This window comes from Thamnophis sirtalis, unplaced genomic scaffold (genome assembly GCF_051295495.1).
Source record: "Thamnophis sirtalis isolate CommonGarterSnake01/CBP01778 unplaced genomic scaffold, rThaSir2_p1.2 scaffold_2, whole genome shotgun sequence".
NCBI lineage: Eukaryota > Metazoa > Chordata > Lepidosauria > Squamata > Natricidae > Thamnophis > Thamnophis sirtalis.
In genome coordinates, this window is record NW_028261382.1 from 53631975 (window position 1) to 53652154 (window position 20180).

Here is a 20180-nt window from a genome sequence, read left to right on the forward strand (position 1 = left end):
CTTCCTCTCCTCCTCCTCCTCCTCCTCCCTCCTCCTCCCTTCTTCTCCTCCACTTTCCTCCTCCTTCCCCATCCTCTCCTCTCTTCCTCCTCCCTCCTCCTTCTTTTTCTCCTTCTCTTCCTCTTACTCTCCTCCCCCTTCTTCTCCTCCCTCCTCTCTCCTCCCCTCTTCCCCTTCCTTCTCCTCCTCCTCTCTCCTCCTCTTCTTTTTCTCCTTCTCTTCCTCTTCCTCTCCTCCTCCTGCTCCTCCTCCTCCTCCCTCTCCTCCTCATCCTCTCCCCCTTCCTTCTCCTCTCCTTCTCCTCCTCTCCTCTTCTTTTTCTCCTTCTCTTCCTCTTATCCTCCTCCTCCTCCTCCTCCTCCTCCCTCCTCCTCCTCCTCCTCCTCCTCCTCCCTTCTATATTTGCATTAAGAACCAGTTTGGTATAATGGTTAAAAGCATCAGGCTAGATCCTGGGAGACAGTGAATTCTAGTCCTGCCTTGAGCGTAAAGTCAGCTAGGTGATCCTGGGCCAGCCACTTCCTTTTCAGCCCTAGAAACAGCCTTTCTGAACTTCAAGCCCTTTAAGAAGTGTGGACTTCAACTCCCAGAATTCCCCAGGCAGCTACGCTGGCTAAGTCTAGGAATTCTGGGAGTTGAAGTCCACCCATCTTCAAAGTGCTCGACATTGGAAAAACAACACCTAGGAAAGGAGGAAATTTGTCAAGTTGTTTCTGAAAAAAAAACTTGCCAAGAAAACTGCAGGGATTTGGACACAATTGAATTGAAGGAAAAATGAAAAATAATAACCTGGATGGCAAAGGGGGTTAAGCTACAGAACGGGCTCCACACCTCAGCCTACAGTGGCTCCAGAACCTTCTGAAGACTCCAAATTGCTCTCGATGGGAGCTCAGAGGCAGTTTTAGTCCCTGCAAAAATTTGGGCAAACATTTGTTGCCGTGATTTCCTCAAGTTTCCCCCTTCTTGCTTCTAAGTGTGGTTTGCTTTGTCCCATTCAGAGTTTCCAGGTGAAGGGATATCACGGCGAGAACTCCTTGGTCCACTCAAAGTCCAGAAAGAAGACGTCTCATGGCTGGAAGGTGGGTGTCTTTCTGGATTCTTGCTTATTAGTCACTCATGGGGTGGGATGGAGGCAAAAGAACTGAACTAGGACGCCCCTAGGATGACATGGAGACCATTGGAGGAACCAATGTAGCAAGGTGACCCATCTGGACCCATTCCAGATGTTGAGTTCTATTCTTTCTGTTGTTTTTTTCCTCGCTGAACGGATAATATAGCACATTTTTTCAAGTCCAAAGTTCATTTTGATGTCACTGCTGAACAGTTGAACTGTGTTGAGTATTGATTTAAGTTCAGTGGGGCTTTTCGCATACATTTTTAAGTCATCCGTGTATAGTAGATGGTTTATCTTGCCATGTTGGCTTGAGATTTGGTATCCGGGTTTTGTGTTTCGTAGGATTATTGTCAGTGGAATTTAATGCAATGTTGAACAGTGGTGGTGAAAGTGAATCTCCTTGGAAGATTCCTTGTCTGATGTTGACTTCACCAATGTTCTCCCCATTTGTGTTGTTGTTATTATTATTATTATTATTATTATTATTATACAATTGTGTCACAGCGGCCAGTTGTTTCGCCGGATTTGGCATTGGTTACTAGTCGGGCCCCACCCAGGGGCCTAGGACGTCGTAACGTATTTTCGTAATATGCGTGCAGATCCAAGCAGTGCGGCTTTTTGCATTTGACTGATGGTGATTTTGTCAATTTTTAACTGTTTCAAATGTAATTCCAGTGCTTTTTTGAATAGCACCAGTGTGCCGATTACCACTGGAATTATCACTGCTGGTTTGTGCCATAGTCGTTGAATTTCGATTTTTAAGTCCTGGTATTTTGCGATTTTTTTCATGTTCCTTCTCGTCGGCCCTGCTATCACCTGGTATTGAGATGTCTATGATTGTGACCTTGTTTTTCTCAACCAGTGTGATGTCTGGTGTATTATGCGCCCAGTATTTTGTCCGTTTGTATGCGAAAATCCCACAAGATCTTGACCATCTGATTTTCGGTGACTTTTTCAGGCTGATGTTCCCACCAGTTTGTTGCTGTTTTAATATTATAATTTTTGCACAAATTCCAATGGATCATTTGTGCTACTGAATTGTGCCGCAATTTATAATCAGTCTGCGTGATTTTTTTTACAGCAGCTGAGTATGTGATCAACAGTTTCATCAGCTTCTTTGCAAAGTCTGCATTTGGCATCATCAGAGGATTTTTCGATTTTGGCCTTAATGGCATTGTGCGGATAGCTTGTTCTTGCGCAGCCAGGATTAGTGACTCTGTTTCTTTCTTTAATGTACCTGCTGTTAACCATAACCAAGTTTGTTCACTGTCCACTTTATCTTTTATTTTTTCCAGAAATTGGCCATGCAGTGCTTTGTTCTGCCAACTCTCCATTCTTGATTTTATCGCATCTTTTCTGTATTCTTGTTTCGCCTGTTGGGCCTTCAGTAGATTTTTGTTCTTTACTTCGATTAATAGATGTTCTTGACTTTCTTTTAAATAATCAGCCAGTGCATGTTTTTCTTCTTCAACTGTTGCTTCACTTGTAATATCCTCTGCCACCTGATTTTCGGGGCAGGTACAGTCTATCAGTATCACCGCGTGGATGTAAACTGTAGTGCATTGTCATTAGTTTCCTGGTTTTTTCGGTCCAAAATGTCCAAATCAGCTTGTGTCCAGTTAACTATACCAGCTGTGTATCTTATAACTGGTATTGCCCAGGTATTTATGGCCTTGATTGTATTTCCACCATTCAATTTAGATTTCAAAATTTTCCTAACTCTGTTGGTGTACTCTCGCCTGACAATAGTTTTTACTTCTCCATGCTTGATGTTATCCAACTGCAGAATGCCTAAGTATTTGTAGGCTTCATTTTCTTTGCATTTAATTAATTGGCCATTGGGCATTTCAATTCCCTCAGATGCAGTGATTTTGCCCCTTTTTATGGATACAGTGGCGCATTTTTCCATGCCAAACTGCATTGAAATATCGGTGCTGAATACTCGGACTGTGTTTGTCAATGATTGGATTTCTATTTCTGACTTTCCATAGAGTTGTTGTTGTTGTTGTTGTTGTTGTTGTTATTATTATTATTATTATTATTATTATTATTATATCAACGTTATGAACATCATTGTAAACACTTTGATGATTACGTTCTAAAAGTATTTGTACCCAAACAATTTCTCCTCCTCTTCCTCCTCCGCAGGGAGATGCCAGACCATGAAGAGGATGGTACTGATTTCGGTGGCCTTTGTCTGCAGCTGCATCTTGGCTGCCTTCTTTGTCGGAGTCCTCGTGGCTTTGATCCTGGCGGTGCTACGTTATTCCGGCTTGGCGGTAATGCCCAGGCGCCTGAGAGTCCGGAAGGAGCAGCCTTTCCACACGGAGCTGCAGACGATGGTAGGCGCCCGTATAGAGACCGAAGACATCGAGAAGGAATCCACCATGGATTACTGCAAGCTCAAGAGCGAAGCGCCAGAGAAAGAATAAACCAAAACGACGTAGGTGAGAATTTAAAAAGTTCCAGCCGAAAAGCACCCTAGTTAAATCAATTCCCGGGGAGTCTTTAAGGCTCCTGCAACACATTAAACCACAATCTAGCAGAGTTACAAAAAAAAACCTCTTTATTTTGTGCTGAAGATCTTGGATGAATGCAGCCAACTATGATTTATTTAATATACTGTGATATAAATTGATATATTGCAATCTGTAAAGCGTTTTTTTTTTTGTCGGCTCGGTTCTTCCAGAGATGGCGGCTTCTTGGGTCTAGCCTGGTTGACACGTTCCTCTTAACATTTTTTGGGGTGGCTGGAGGGGCATATAAAGTGGATGGAGAAGACATTTTAACTCGGGGGGGGGGGAAGGGATTTTTTTTCTCTCCTTTTTCTCTATTTACACAGGCATCCCTCAACTTGCTGTCGTTAATTAACCCCAATTAATTCATGAGCCTCTGGCCAAGTTTCAAAAGAAATCCAGTTATTTATTAGGAGCAACATGCCAGAACTTGCCCAAGGGAAGTCAGCTCTGTCCCCACATAGTTAACGGCCCAACTTTGACCCTGTTCCTCGCCCTCCTCCCAGGGTGTGTCATAGATCACATTCTCCAACGGAGCACTTTTGCGGGCTGTAGAAAACACGCCTTTCCGGCTGTTTCGGGTAACCTGGGAAACAGCCTTGAGAAAGGTGTGCGTGGAATGTACTTCTGGTCATGGCTGCCCCCCTCAATTCTCACCCCCCCCCCGCCTGCCTATGGCGACTCACGAGCAGGTCAGGAATGCTTTGCGAGTCGACATTTACAACAGTTCATTCAAAGTTGCAACGGCACCGGAAAATGTGACGTTGTTCACACTTACGACCTCTGCAGCATCTCGGGTGGGGGGTGGTGGTCATGTGATTCACATTCAGACATTTGGCAAACGGTTCATATTTATGACGGTTGCAATGCTTTTGGGAACTTGGGACAAACAAAATCGATGAGGAAGCCCATTTTACTTAACAACCGGGTTACTCACTTAACGACGGGAGTGACTCTTGACAACAGTTGCAAAATTATGTCATAAAATGGGGGCAAAACTCACAACTGTCTCACTTAGTGACCTAAATTTCCATTGTAATTCGAGAACTACTTATACACGACACGACAACGGTAATTCCCCGTTTTTGTGCTATGTTGTTATGCAACAGAAGCCGACAATAATTTCTTTTCCCTTTATTTTTAAGACGGCTAAAGGAGAGAGAAAGAAACTAGTGAGTTTAGTTCATTTTAATTTAGTTTAGTTTTGTTTATTGTCTTTGCACATCGTACAACGAAATTAAATGCCATCTACTGTGCATATTATAACTATAAAAATAAAAACACACACACATCCTTTACATCAGTGGTGGGTTTCAAAATGTTTTAGAACCTCTTCTGTAGGTGTGGCCTGCTTTGTGGGAGTGGCTTGCTGGCCATGTGACCTGGTGGGAATGGATTGCCAGCCATGTGACCGAGTGGGAGTGGCTTGGCAGTCATTTGACTGGGTGGGCATGGCCAACTTGTAAAACGTGGTGAAACTCACTTAACAACGCTCTTGCTTAGCAACCAAAATGTTGGCTCACAAACATTGGCATTTGAAGCACGCAAGTCTTAAAGCTGTCGAGTTACAAGACCCTTGCACCCCAATCCTTTAGAAAAAAACCCCTGGGGTATTCAAACTTGACAGCTTTAAGACTTGTGGACTTCAACTCCCAGAATTCCTCCTCCAGTCATGTTGGCTCAGGAACTCTGGCATTGAAGTGTGCAAGTCTTAAAGCTGTCAAGTTACAAGACCCTTGCACCCCTAGCCCTTTAGGAAAAAAAAACCTCAGGGGTGTTCAAAGTTGACAGCTTTAAGACTTGTGGACTTCAGTTCCCAGAATTCCTCCTCCAGTCATGTTGGCTCAGGAACTCTGGCATTGAAGTGTGCAAGTCTTAAAGCTGTCAAGTTACAAGACCCTTGTACCCCTAGCCCTTTAGGAAAAAAACCCCAGGGGTGTTCAAAGTTGACAGCTTTAAGACTTGTGGACTTCAACTCCCAGAATTCCTCCTCTCGTTCTTCATCTTGATGATGTTCGGACGGGCAGGGGGAGGGAGCTGGAACCGGTTCTCAACGGCACCGTAGATTTGTGGAACCTCTTCTATAGAAGAGGTTAGAACTGGCAGGAACCCATCCCTGCTTCACATGCTATATAATTGAAATTGAAAACCCAATATTGCATTCGTATTGCACTATACCGTAGAATTCAATATATAGTTCCTGTCCTGGGATAGAAGCTGTTTTTCAGCCTTGTTTTTATTGCCCTGTACCGGCTGCCAGATGGTAATAGTTCAAAAAAAAAAGGGGGAGGCCAGGATGAGATGGATTTTTAAGGATGTTTTGAACTGGCGGTTTTCCATTCCGTTGTTGTTTCCTGAGAAGTCTCGGGTCGTATAAAGTCCGAGTGAGAAATTCAGTGGACCGGAACCAGCTTCATTTGCTGCAGGCTTCAGTGCAATGAAATCATTAGCTAACTATCGAGTTCAATTCCTCAGTGAACTTTCACAGTGTAGGAGAAAATTGTGGGCTTCTCTCTCGCTCATCCTTGCTACTACGCCCCTATTGAATAGAATTTAAAGGTCACCCAACTTCAGGTAAATTTGGATGGCTTACATTAAAAAACAAAAAGCAAGAACTTTTTTTTAAAAAAGAGATAACCACGTGGGAACAAAACTCGTATTTGTGTTCTCAGAACTGTACCTTATTTTTTTTTAAAAAAATTAAATAAAGACCCGTTTCTTGAAACAAGATCTGAAATCTACTTCCAGCTCTTCGTTTTGCTCCCCGGTAGATGGACACACTTTGCAGGGAAATCTCATCCCTTGTTTGATTCTCTCCTTCTCCAAAACCCAACCGAATGGATCTGTTCCCGCCCCGATCCACCACTGAAATGATTTCAAAGGGGATCCCAGACCCATGATGGGTCTGGCCAGCTGGAGGTTGGGTTTCCGGAGCTCTAGGGAGTGCATGCGCGTGGGCCTTTCCCATCCCTGTCCCAGACCTTGGAAAGAGAGGTAGTGCAGGTAGATATATATATATAAACACCGGACCGGCCATCTCAAAACGAAGGTGGCTTCTTGTCACTTTTGTAAAGTTTGCGAAGGCTGGAATCCATCAAGAAATCCACGGACCTGCGTAACAGCCGAGGGGGGGGGGGGCAGAGAGAGAGAGAGAGAGAGGGAGAGGGAGAGGGAGAGGGAGGGAGGAGGAGGAGGAGGAGGAGAGAGAGAGAGAGAGAGAGAGAGAGAGAGAGAGAGAGAGAGAGAGAGAGAGAGAGGAATTAAAAACAAGGTTTTATCAGCGTTGGTTGCAGAAAAATCACATTGCAGAAAACACACACCGATGACCGATTCCGCTGGATCCATTAACTTCTTGATATACATAATAACAGATGAATAAATGTACAATCCCCACAGCAGATTCTTCCAAGGTGGTAGAAGTGGCAAGTAGGAGAGGGAATGGAACTGTCAGAGAGAGAGAGAGAGGCGGAACTTGGGCCGGCCGTCTGGAAGTGGGTGATGAGGAAGAGGAGGAACAGCTGGGCCCAGTGCCTGATTTAGCGAATGCGCAGAAGGGAGAGGAGAGGAGAGCAGTGGAAATCTACAGGCCGGTCCTGGGGACGGAAGAGCCACCAAGGGACTGTCCCAGCCCTCATACCTGTCGATAGGCTTAATGATGAAAGGGATGGCCGTAAGCCCAACGGCCGTCGTCGTCCACTTCCGAATAGGGAGTGGCCAGCGGGTCAAGCTGCCCATGAGGTAGAGGGACCCTGCGCAGATGCGGTTGATGGTGAATCCCGGGATGGCCACGGAGGCCAAGGCTTGCCAGATGAATGTGTCCACCATGGCCACGGCCGCCTGGGTGGCCCTCCCTCCCTCCTGAGGCTTTGCCTGGTCAGAAGGAAGATTTAGAGATTTAGTCCTTATTTTTTCCTCTCTTTTTTCCCCATAAAGTTTCTATTGTTTTCCTTTCAAATACATCCACAAATATACATTCTTCTAGATACTATTAACATTTGTTGTTATCTTCTTATAAATATAGAAAACACAGTTTTCTCCTCCTCTCTTCTCCTCCTCCTTCCCCTCTCTCCTCCTCTTACTTCCCCTGCCTTATTCCTTCTCTTTTACCCTTTCTTCCTTTCCCCCCTCATCCTCCCTTTCTTCTTCCCCTCTCTTTCCCCCACTCCTCCTCTCTTCTCCTCCTTCTTCCCCTCTCTCCTCCTCTTCCTTCTGCTCCCTTACTCCCTCTCCTTTACCCTTTCTTCCTTTCTCTCCTCATCCTCCCTCCTTTCTTCTTCCCCTCTCTTTCCCCCACTCCTCCTCTCTTCTCCTCCTCCTTCCCCTCTCTCCTCTTCTTACTTCCCCTGCCTTACTCCCTCTCCTTTACCCTTTCTTCCTTTCCCTCTTCCTCCTCCCTCCTTTCTTCTTTCCCTCTTTCCCCCACTCCTCCTCTCTTCTCCTCCTCCTTCCCCTCCCTTACTCCCTCTCCTTTACCCTTTCTTCCTTTCCCTCCTCATCCTCCCTCCTTTCTTCTTCCCCTCTCTTTCCCCCACTCCTCCTCTCTCCTCCTCCTTCTTCCCCTCTCTCCTCTTCTTACTTCCCCTGCCTTATTCCCTCTCTTTTACCCTTTCTTCTTTTCCCTCCTCCTCCTCCCTCCTTTCTTCTTCCCCTCTCTTTCCCCCACTCCTCCTCTCTTCTCCTCCTTCTTCCCCTCTCCTCCTCTTCCTTCTGCTCCCTTACTCCCTCTCCTTTACCCTTTCTTCCTTTCCCTCATCCTCCCTTTCTTCTTCCCCTCTCTTTCCCCCACTCCTCCTCTTTTCCTCCTTCCTCTCTCTCCTCCTCTTCATTCCCCTGCCTTACTTCCTCTCCTTTACCCTTTCTTCCTCTCCCTCCTCATCCTCCCTCCTTTCCCTTGCTTATTTCCTTTCTCTGATGGACTCTCCAGTGGCATTCCAGCAAACCCAAGGTGGCGCAGTGGTTAAATGCAGCACTGCAGGCTACTGCTAGATCAGCAGGTCAGCGGTTCAAATCTCACCGGCTCAGGGTTGACTCAGCCTTCCATCCTTCCGAGGTGGGTAAAATGAGGACCCAGATTGTTGGGGGCAATATGCTGACTCTCTGTAAACCGCTTAGAGAGGCCTGAAAGGCCTATGAAGCGGTATATAAGTCTACTGCTATTGCTATTGCTATATTTACACAAAAATAATTTCCTCTGTTAACATTTTATTTTTTTCCTTATTGAGCAAATCCCCCCGCGGTGTCCTTCTGCAGGGGTCTCTCTCTCTCACGCCAGCTGGGGGATTCTGGGAGTTGAAGTCCACGCCTCTTTAAAGTCCCTGAGGTTGAAAGAAATATGGTTTTCCGGCACTGGGAAACGTGTCCCAAACCCAGGATGCGACCTTCTGGCCTTCATACTTACGGCGGCTTTTTTCCCCTTGTCCACTGCATCTGCTGTCACGTAGGCTGTTGCCACACCGTAAGTGGCCCAGACCACGGAGACGGGCACCAAAGCTCGGAAGGACTCCCCCACCTCATTAGCGTAGCCTGCAACAAACAGCAAAACCCACTCAGCTCTTTTATTCCCCTCGCCCGCATTTTGATCTGCTTCACAGCCCTGCGAGGTAGGCTGGGCTCAGCTATCGTGACCTGGGCTCTGCCTGCTGCTACACCATTCCTTGCTTCTTGGCTTAACGGAAGGTGTAAAGGTTTAAAATACAACAGGAGCCCAAATTGGGGCTTTGTGAACAAGCCACGATTAAACAAATGATGATTGAGCGCCTGGTTTACCCATGGAGGTTGTAAGAGGCCTGCCACCTTGCCCTCCTTCCTTCCTTCTCTATTCCATCCTTCCCCCATTCTCCTTCCTTCCTTTATTCTTTCCTTCTTTACTTTCTTCCTCCCTCCCTCCATTCTTGTTCTTCCTTCCTTCCTTCTTTTACTCTTGTTCTCCTTTCTTCCTCCCTCCCAATAGACTGAGATAGCCCCTTCCTTTTTAATTTAAACAATTGTTTAAATTCTATTCTACTCTATTCTTCTGCTCTATTCTCTGTTCTATTCTATAATAATATTCTACTCTATTCATTCTTATTCTATTCTATTCTCTATTATATTGTCTATTCTATTCTTCTCTATTCTCTGTTCTATTCTATTGTATTCTATAATAATATTCTATACTCTATTCATTCTTATTCTATTCTCTATTCTATTCTTCTCTATTCTATTCTATTCTTCTCTATTCTCTATTCTATAATAATATTCTACTCTATTCATTCTATTCTCTTCTATTCTTCTCTATTCTCTCTTCTATAATAATATTCTAACCTACTCTATCCATTCTTATTCTATTCTATTCTCTATTCCATTCTATTAATCTTCTCTATTCTCTGTTCTATTCTATAATAATATTCTACTCTACTCTACTCTATTCATTCTTATTCTATTCCTATTCTCTTTTCTTCTCTATTCTCTGTTCTATTCTATAATAATATTCTACTCTATCCATTCTTATTCTATTCTATTCTCTATTGTATTCATCTTCTCTATTCTCTGTTCTATTCTATAATAATATTCTACTCTACTCTATTCATTCTTATTCTATTCTATTCCTATTCTCTTCTCTTCTTCTCTATTCTATTCTATTCTATAATAATATTCTACTCTATTCGTTCTTATTCTATTCTATTCTGCCATAAAATAACAAAAATATTAGTTCTAGTAGGCAGGCCCGGCCCACTCTCCATATCCAAGTTAATTTGTTCTATCCCAACTCAGCAAATCTTCCATTTCAATTGAATTAAGTGAGAAATTGAATCTGGATCGGACAGCAGCTCCTACCAAAAGGGGGCATCCTCACGATAGGAGCAGCTGTCGGATCCAGATTAAATTACGTGAGGTTGTTGCACAAGGAAATGTGCCCTCTGCTGTGCCCTTCAAACCGCAGGCTTTTCCTCCTCCTCCTGCCTCGAGCAGAGCCTTTCTCGAGATCCAGGAAAGTCACCTTGAGCCACACTTAGAATAGAATCACAGGGTTGGAAGGGACCTTTGAAGGCCTTCTAGTCCAACCCCCTGCATAGGCAGGAAACCCTCTACCGTTTCAGACACCAATTCAGACCTCCATGTCCAGCTGTCTTCTTCCACGCCAAAAACCCAATTCTAACACTTTCTGGGCCTTCTTAAAGTCTACCCCAAATGGCCTCCTGTTTCCTTTATTTTATTTTATACACATAAGCACATCAACAGAACACATAAACACATTAACAAAAATAACCACATAACTTAAAAACAACATAGGAGCAATAAGTTCCATCGTATATCATACCGCAGTTCCGAATCGGTTTCTTTGCAGTTAGTGTTTTCCTTTCTATACATTTCTATCTTGCGTTCATAATCTCCTTATTCGTTATCCATTTTTATATACATTTCTTTCTTTCTTTATACTTAGCTACTTATGATCAAGTATTATTTACCTGTATTGTGCTTTATATTTTAACTGTCGTTTATTCTCTTACATACAGTTATAGGTATACATTCACATCGTTATTCTTTTTCTTTGCCATTCTTACATTATTATTATTCCATTTTAAGAGGATATGAGATATAATTTGGAGTGCATTGTTTACCATCCTTCACCCTTGCTATGACACCACCTTATTTTCTCTTTCTTTTCTTTTCTCCCTCCCTTCCTTCTCTACTTCCTTCCTTCCTCCTCTCTTACCCCTTCTTCCTTCCCTTACTTCTCCCCTACTCCTACTCTCTGTCTCCTTCCTAGCCTCTCTCCTTCTCTTTTTCTCTCTTCCTCCCTCCTCTCCTTCTCTTTCCTGTTTCCTGCCCCGCACAGTGCTTGCATCTTACCCGCCTTTTTTCCTCTGAGGCTTTCTTTAAAAACAACCCACATCCACACAACCCAGCCAAGGAAACTTATGAAGGAAGCCTGGAGTTCGCACCACGCATATAAAGCCACCAAGGGGTTCAAACTACGCACAGCCTCACACAGATACACAATCCCATCAAGGTTAAAACTAACCCCATTCAAGACGACTGTTTTGATTACCAAGTGAAACCTTTGTTAAGGGAATTGTGTTCCCCTTTGTGGCTGCTGTTGTTAAGTTGAAGTGAATCTCCCCGTGGATTCTGCTCGCCAGAAGGTCGCGGAAGGGGAATCGCGGGGACCTTGCAACCGTCGTAAGTACGAGTCAGTGGCCAGGCATCATAAAGCCGGGCATCCTAAACCACCGTCAATTTAAGTCAGTGGCCAAGCATCCGATATCGGAATGCATGACCCCCGGAGGAGGAGGATGCTGGATGTTAAATGTGAGCAATGGGCTGCAACGGACGCTAAGTGTGAACGGCAGTCCTTTTCAGCCCTGTTGTTCCTCCGAACGGTCAGTAACCGAATGTCTGTAAAGTGAGGACTACCTGCACAGCAGATTTGATGCTAGAAAAAGAAGGTAAAAGGATTTCTGTCGGAAAGTCGGGGAAAGGCGACAAAAGTGAAAGCAGCCGCGATCCCCTTTCACTTTCAGGCAAACCAAAGCCCCCCCCCCCCAAAAAAAACCCTCCCCTTTGCTCTGGAAGGGTCCCCCCTCCCCTCATTCCTTGCCCGGAGATCCACTCGGATTGCAGGATCTCCCCTTCTGCTCGCTCCCCGGACGCCTCGTTTTGTTCTCCTTGCAGCGGGCGGCCCCGCGCCCTTTGGCGCCACGACACTCACCCAGGTACCGCACCCAGGTGTCCCGGTAAAGATCCGGCCCGGGATCCTCGGCGCCCGGCCCAGCCATGCCTCGCTTCCCGGCTCGTCCGCCCCCAGCGGCGGCTGCAAGGACGCGCGCCCCGCCGCCTCTCTCCACGGTGCGCCCTGGGCGCACGGCGCACGGCGCACGGCGGAACCGGCCCCAAAGCCGCTTCCCACTGGCCGCGGAGAGGGCGGGCGGAGGAGGGGCGGCCGCTGCTGGAGGACGGCTTCCTGCTCGGCCCCCTCGGGCAGCTGAGCTCCAACCGGCCCGCGCCGGATTTGGGCCAATTCACCACGGCGGCACATGGCTGGCCGCGGGACAATTCAACCAATCAATTGTTTGAAAGAATTGGGAAAAAATTTTTATATTATTTATTCGTATTTCCGTTGGTTTCTCCTTTGGCATCCTTTTTTATAGCAATAGCAATAGTTAGACTTCTATACCGCTTCATAGGGCTTTCAGCCCTCTCTAAGCGGTTTACAGAGTCAGCATATCGCCCCCAACAATCCGATAGATGATAGATAGATAGATAGATAGATAGATAGATAGATAGATAGATAGATAGATAGATAGATAGATAGATAGATGATATAGAGAGATAGATAGATAGCAATAGCAATAGCAGACTTATATACCGCTTCATAGGGCTTTCAGCCCTCTCTAAGCGGTTTGCAGAGTCAGCATATCGCCCCCAACAATCCGATAGATGATAGATAGATAGATAGATAGATAGATAGATAGATAGAGATAGATAGAGATAGATAGATAGAGATAGATAGATAGATAGATAGATAGATAGATAGAGATAGATAGATAGATAGATAGATAGATAGATAGATAGATAGCAATAGCAATAGCAATAGCAATAGCAGACTTATATACCACTTCATAGGGCTTTCAGCCCTCTCTAAGCGGTTTGCAGAGTCAGCATATCGCCCCCAACAATCCGATAGATGATAGATAGATAGATAGATAGATAGATAGATAGATAGATAGATAGATAGATAGAGATAGATAGATAGAGATAGATAGAGATAGATAGATAGATAGATAGATAGAGATAGATAGATAGATAGATAGATAGATAGATAGATAGATAGATAGATAGATAGATAGCAATAGCAATAGCAATAGCAATAGCAGACTTATATACCGCTTCATAGGGCTTTCAGCCCTCTCTAAGCGGTTTGCAGAGTCAGCATATCGCCCCCAACAATCCGATAGATGATAGATAGATAGATAGATAGATAGATAGATAGATAGATAGATAGATAGAGATAGATAGAGATAGATAGATAGATAGATAGAGATAGATAGATAGATAGATAGATAGAGATAGATAGATAGATAGATAGATAGATAGATAGATAGCAATAGCAATAGCAATAGCAATAGCAGACTTATATACCACTTCATAGGGCTTTCAGCCCTCTTTAAGCGGTTTACAGAGTCAGCATATCGCCCCCAACAATCCGATAGATGATAGATAGATAGATAGATAGATAGATAGATAGATAGATAGATAGATAGATAGATAGATAGATAGCAATAGCAATAGCAGACTTATATACCGCTTCATAGGCCTCTCTAAGCGGTTTACAGAGTCAGCATATTGCCCCCAACAACAATCTGGGTCCTCATTTGACCCACCTCGGAAGGATGGAAGGCTGAGTCAACCTTGAGCCGGTGAGATTTGAACAGCCGAACTGCAGAACTGCAGTCAGCTGAAGTAGCCTGCAGTGCTGCCTTTAACCACTGCGCCACCTCGGCTCCTCCTTTCTTTCATGATTCAATTCTATTCGTTTTGTTCCCTTCTGGCAAGCTGGCAAGGTTGATTTTTCTCGCCCAGGTACACGTGTACATCCGAATGAGACTGTGGTTGTTTGTCAATCTCATATAATAGGGGTGGGGCGGGGTGGTCTATGCGTGTATTTATTTATTTATTTATTCTGTCCTGGTTACCTAGTATCATATTGGAGACAGGGACAAAAATGTCATTTGAATGTTTGCTGATGAGTCTAGATTCAAAGTGACAATATAGTTATTCCATCGTTCTTCGATGTTAGTGTAATTCTTGTCCTGTAGCCAATTGGTCATTGCAAGTTGGCCATGGTGAGTTGGCTGTGGCAAGTTGGCTGTGGCAAGTTAGCCATGGCTAGTTGGCCCATGTGAGTTGGCCATGGCAAGTTGGTTCTGTGAGTTGGCCATGTGAGTGGGCCATGTGAGTTGGCCATGTGAGTGGGCCATGTTGAGTTGGCCATGTTGAGTTGGCCATGTGAGTGGGCCATGTTGGCCATGTTGAGTTGGCCATGTGAGTAGGCCATGTGAGAGAGCCGAGGTGGAGCAGTGGTTAAATGCAGCACTGCAGGCTACTTCAGCTGACTGCAGTTCTGCAGTTCGGCTGTTCAAATCTCACTGGCTCAGGGTTGACTCAGCCTTCCATCCTTCCGAGGTGGGTAAAATGAGGACCCGGATTGTTGTTGGGGGCGATATGCTGACTCTGTAAACCGCTTAGAGAGGGCTGAAAGCCCTATGAAGCGGTATATAAGTCTAACTGCTATTGCTATGTTGAGTTGGCCATGTTGAGTAGGCCATGTGAGTGGGCCATGGTGAGTGGGCCATGGTAAGTTGGTTATGGCGAGTTGGTTATGGTGAGTTGGTCGTGTGAGTTGGCCGTGTGAATGGGCCATGGTGAGTTGGCCATGGTGAGTTATCATAGGCCTGGCCAGGCCAGCGCACCTTTCTGCCAGGCCCTCCAACCTGGAGCATAAGACGCACCGGAGTATAAGACAGAGAAAGGTTTTGAAGAGGAAATTTTTTAAAAAAAAATTTTTTTGCACTCTGCAAACCTCCCAAAAACGGCCTGTTTTTCACAGAAATGGGCTCATTTTTTTTCAAAAAAAGGGGATGGATAGCCTTTAGGAGGCTTCTAGAGTGCTCCTGGGAGAGGGGCGGGCAAAACAAGCAAAAAATGGCCCGTTTTTTTTGCAAAAAACGGTTCATTTTTGTCAAAAAAAAAAATAGGGCATGGATAACCTTTAGTAAACTTATAGTGCTGCTGGGAGCTGGGGCGGGGGAACAGGCCGTCTTTCACTCATTTCTGCCCTCCCCAGCCCCCAGGAGCACACTGAAAGCTTCCTAAATAGCAATAGCAATAGGAGTTAGACTTATATACCGCTTCATAGGGCTTTCATCCCTCTCTAAGCGGTTTACAGAGTCAGCACATCGCCCCCACAGTCCGGGTCCTCATTTCACCCACCTCGGAAGGATGGAAGGCTGAGTCAACCTTGAGCCGGTGAGATTAGAACCGCTGAACTGCAGATAACAGTCAGCTGAAGTGGCCTGCAGCACTGCACTCTAACCACTGCGCCACCTCGGCTCCTGCATTGCCATTTTGGTGAAGGGGGCGGAGTTTCGGGAGGCAAAACATGCTGCATTCCCTGTATAAGATGCACCTAGATTTTCAGCCTCTTTTTTTGAGGGAAAAGGGTGCGCCTTATACTCTGAGAAATACGGTAGGTTCGCCATCACCGTTCCAGTCCAACCCACTGCCATACCAGTAATGTGTGTGTGTGTGTGTGCGTGTGTGTGTGCACGCGCGCACGCAATCAGCCCCAAGTGCCACAAAGGGAGCATGTCGCACATGCTTGGGGTGGATACGTGGGTGCTTTGCGCCACGCAATCTTTGCGCCCACATGCTCATCTGGGTTGCGACCAGGAAGAGGAGCTGCCTAGGGAGTATGTGCGTGCCGAAAAATACACTTCCAGTTTCTGGCACGCCAGCAAGGCTTCTGTTTACTGCCACGCATACGCACACGTCTTTAAAAACCGCAGTGACGGAAACTTTGAAGAACCAATAATGATGGGAAACATGGGGAAAGATTTGGGTAAGAAATGTAAAATTTACGCAAGCTCAAAACTTGAGAGAGAATTTTTTATAAGATGCTTTATTATAGATGGCATCTAGATCCCCAAAAGCTAGCTTGTATGTATCCGAATTTACAATCTAAAATGTTGGAGATGTGATTGTGTTGACGCTACGTATTATCATGTCTGGTGGACTTGTGAAAAAAGTTAAAAGCATTTTGGATAAAAATATGGTGGATTATTCAAAATATTCTTAAAAAGAGGATAAAGTTTACTCCTCGGTTGTTCTTGCTAGGTATAATTACAGACTATACAGTTACAGAGACTAATTTGATTCCGAATTTAATAACGGCAGCAAGATTGTTGGTGGCGCAGTACTGGAAGAAGGAAGAACTGCCTACTATTCAAGAATGGACGTTAAAAGTAGTAAATTTAGCAGAGATGGCTAAAATATCAGCATATCTCAAGGACCACTCAAATGAGAGATATAAACTGGAGTGGAGAAGATGGATTGACTATACTCAAAATAAATACGGGACTAAGAAATTCCAGATTGTTTATGAATGAACAAGAAATGTTATAATTTATCTAAATTTAGTTTAATAAAAGGGGAGTTAAAGCACAAGAGGGAGGTAAGATGATATAGTTAGTTAGCTTATCTTAGTGTGTGATTGTTAAATGTTTATACCCTGTATTTTGCTCTGGGAAGTTGGGGGGAGGGAGGGGTGGGGTGGGGGGAGGGAAGGGGAAGGGGAAATATTTGTAAAATTTATTTAAACTTTTCAATTAAAAAAAAAACCCCCGCAGTGACGGAGCAACCACAACCTTCCGTTCAAAGGCAGGGCGTAAAGTGAGATTTGGACATAAAGTGAGATGGTTCGGGGCCAGACTAGATGATCTTTAGTCCTTTTTATCTTTGTGCTTTGTAAGGTACCAAAAAAAACCCCTCCATCTTTGAGATAGGAAGGTTGAACACAGGAAACTTGAACTCGGGAAATAGAAATAAGGAATTTAGCCAATAGAAATGATTGAGCACATTTCCCGCGTTAGCCGTTTTGAGGACGTTATAAGAACACGCTTCTCCCTAAGAACCTCGCTCAGGTGTCAATTGTGGGTTTACACCACCTGAGTTTCTCCCTAATTCCAGGTTAGCTTCTCCCTTTGGTTAGTTCCTGTTGTGGCCCAGCAGGTGCCGTTGGAGCTGCCACCAGACTCCGACAGCGAGGGGCCCTCGGAGTCGGCTCTGGAGGATGTGGAGGACCCTGGACAGGGTTCCGACTCCGAGCAGGGCACAGAGAGGCTGGTTGGCCACCAGGAGGCGCCTGAGCCTTGGACCAGTGGGGAGGAGACAAGGGAGAGTGAGCCGGAGGCCAGGAGTGAGTTGTTCCTGGATGCACGCCATCGAAGAGCTACTAGGCGTCAGGAACAATTACGCAATTACAGGAGGTGATTGTACTCAGCTGGTGGTCACTAGGCTCCTCTCCAGACTATAAAAAGGCTACTTGTGCACACACCCCTCTTTGCAGAAGTCAACGCAGGATTGAATGTCGGAGGACGTTACTGTGAGCTTGGCAGGCTGGATTGCTGCCAAGCCTTCTCTGTGTTTATTGCTGCCTGAGTTTGTCTGAGTTGCTGCCAAGGTCCTTATCTGTTTGTTATGCTTGGCTTTCAGGTTTTGGTGTCTTGCTATTAAAGGACATTCCAGTTAAGCTTGTCTTGGCATTCGTTACTGGACGGAGGAGGGGGTCAGAACAATTCCCACCCATTGTTTCTTGTCCTGCCTTTCTAGTGCTTTTAATGCTTTTCATGGCACGCTTTCATCAAAAGCATTGTAAATTCACCCCCAATATATATATTTTTAGGTACGTCAATCTCACAGCTGTTTGCTTTGCACTGAGCAGCTGGCATGAATGGACCCGGGTTTTCCCACTCTTCCAGTTCTGCTTCGTCTCCTTGTGACGTTTATTTTTAAATCCTTGTTGTCAAAAGCCAGCCAGCCGTTTCTAAAACGCCCCTTTGGTTACTCCTTAGAAAAAGAATGGCGCAAAATAAGCATTTTCACTCTTTCGGCTTGTACGATTCAAGCGTCTGCCTTGTATTTTATTTTTAATGCTGTTAGCAGCCCAGAATGAATTTGAAACAAAATGGGCGGCAAATAAATCTAATCAATAAAATAATGAATAATAATATATAACCATTATTATTTGTTATTTTATTGATTAAATTTAGTAGAGGAAAGAAGGAAAGAAGGAAAGGAGAAGAGAGAAGGAAAGGAAAGAAGAGAAGAGGGGAGGAAAGAAGGAGAGAGGAAAGAAGGAAAGGAAAGAAGGAGAAGAGAGGAAAGAAGGGAAGGAAAGCAGGAAAGAATGAAAGGAAAGAAGGAATGGAGAGGTAAGGGGAGAAGAAGAAGGAAAGGAAAGAAGGAAAGGAAAGGAGAGAAGGAAAGGAAAGAAGAGGGGAGGGGAGGAGAAGGGAGGAAAGAAGAAGAGGGGAAAGAAGGAAAGGAAAGAATGAAAGGAAAGAAGTAATGGAGAGGGGATGAGAGGAGAAGAAGAAAAGGAGAGGAGAGAAGGAAAGGAAAGAAGAGAAGGGAGGGGAGGAGAAGGGAGGAAAGAAGAGAGAGGAAAGAAGGAGAGGAGAGGGTAGGGGAGGAGAGGAAAGGAAAAGAAAGAAAGAAAGGAAAGGAAAGGAGAAAAGAGAGGAGAGGGAAAAGGAAAGGAAAGAAGGAAAAGAGAAGAGGAAAAAGAAGGAAAGCAAAGAAGGAAATGAGAGGAGAGGAAAGAAAGAGAGAAGGAGAGGAGAAGAAAGAAGGAAAGAAAAGAGGAGAGGAGAAGAAAGAAGGAAAGGAAAGAAAGAGAGGAGAGGAAAGGAAAGGAGGAAAGGAAGGGGGAGAGGAGAGGACAGAACAGGACCTTGGAGGTCATCTAGTCCAACCCCCTCCTATACCATACTGGACAAATGCCTGTCCAGTCTCTTCTTAAAATCCTCTGAGACAAGCCATTCCACGGATTAACTAAATCAAGTTTTTAATTAATTGGAGAATCAATTACCATAATTAACACATATAATTACAACTAATCCTAATTAAATAATAATTACTAACCCACCAAAGCAAGTGACGAGTGCATACAAAGTTGAAACAGCGGTGCAAAAAAATTAAAATTAAATTAAGAGAACCAGCAGTCCCAAAATCCTCTACAGTGCAAAGCAGAGTCGGACCGATTCGCCCACCGTTTATTAGCTCCATCGATATATATATATATATATATATTTTAAAAAAATTAAATTATCTCTTCCTGTACAGTTGTGAATTAGGGCAGAAATATTGACGTACAAAAGGCTTGTATTTCTCCTCCAAACCAGACATACATTCAGATATATACGGTGTACAGTTCTCACGCGGTCCCGAATACATTCAGGGTGTTTTTGTTTTAAATGTTCTTGGGGGTTTTGTTTTTTTTTAAATCTTTTAATCCCGGCAGGCTTTGGGGAAGAGGGGAAGCATCCTGCAAAAAAAAAAATTAAAAATAAATTAAGCCTGGAGAAATTTGTGCAAATAACACCCTTATTCCAAAGGTAGCAAGGAGGTGAGAGTCCTTTTATTCAAATTGCACAAGAGGGCTGGAAGAAATGTCCATCTGGATTCAGTTCCAAGTGGGGGGAGAAAAAGACACTGGATTCATGGAAGTGGCTTGGAAAGATGGTTTAATGATGGACAGGATGGTTTGAGATCCTGGGCAAAAAAAGGGGCAGAGAATGCTGGGTTTCATGCCCTCATTGCTTTGAAGTTGAGCTTGTGTTCTGATTGGTTGTCAGAACCCCCCCCCGGGGTCACGCAGGGTAAACTCTGTAGGCTGTCCTGAGTCCCAAGCTTGGTTGAGCCTTGCTGGGTGATGATGTCATGAAAAGAGCATTGGGCAATTCCTCCTATGGCTCTGCCTGCAGGAGGTAGATCTTTGTTATGTAGAGTAG

At 44.7% G+C, this 20180-nt stretch overlaps 2 protein-coding genes across 2 annotated transcripts in view; one reads left to right on the forward strand and one right to left on the reverse strand.

Moving 5' to 3' along the window:
* LOC148048828 (uncharacterized) overlaps window positions 1-3546 on the forward strand; it is a 13771-nt gene extending 10225 nt beyond the window's left edge. Inside the window, 2 exon segments of the mRNA XM_087703479.1 lie at window positions 999-1079; window positions 3263-3546. Of these exon segments, the coding sequence (XP_087559605.1) occupies window positions 999-1079; window positions 3263-3546 (365 nt within the window).
* Window positions 3547-4812: 1266 nt separating this feature from the next.
* MTFP1 (mitochondrial fission process 1) lies at window positions 4813-12478 on the reverse strand. The gene is made up of 4 exons (XM_087705566.1): window positions 12320-12478; window positions 9029-9153; window positions 7268-7500; window positions 4813-6741 (listed from the first exon to the last, which is right to left on the reverse strand). The coding sequence occupies exons 1-4, from the start codon at window positions 12384-12386 to the stop codon at window positions 6669-6671; spliced, it is 498 nt and encodes a 165-aa protein (XP_087561692.1). The 5' UTR covers window positions 12387-12478; the 3' UTR covers window positions 4813-6668.
* Between the last annotated feature and the right edge of the window lie 7702 nt (window positions 12479-20180).

What these genes read in the sequence shown, in the direction of transcription:
- MTFP1 (XM_087705566.1), bottom strand. Translation starts at nt 12,386, where the DNA reads ATGGCTGGGCCGGGCGCCGAGGATCCCGGGCCGGATCTTTACCGGGAC. An exon ending in CACCTGGGTGCGGTACCTGG is followed by an intron (nt 9,154 to 12,319) that starts GTGAGTGTCGTG and finishes TGTTTGTTGCAG; the next exon opens with GCTACGCTAATGAGGTGGGG. An exon ending in ACAAGGGGAAAAAAGCCGCC is followed by an intron (nt 7,501 to 9,028) that starts GTAAGTATGAAG and finishes CCTTCTGACCAG; the next exon opens with GCAAAGCCTCAGGAGGGAGG.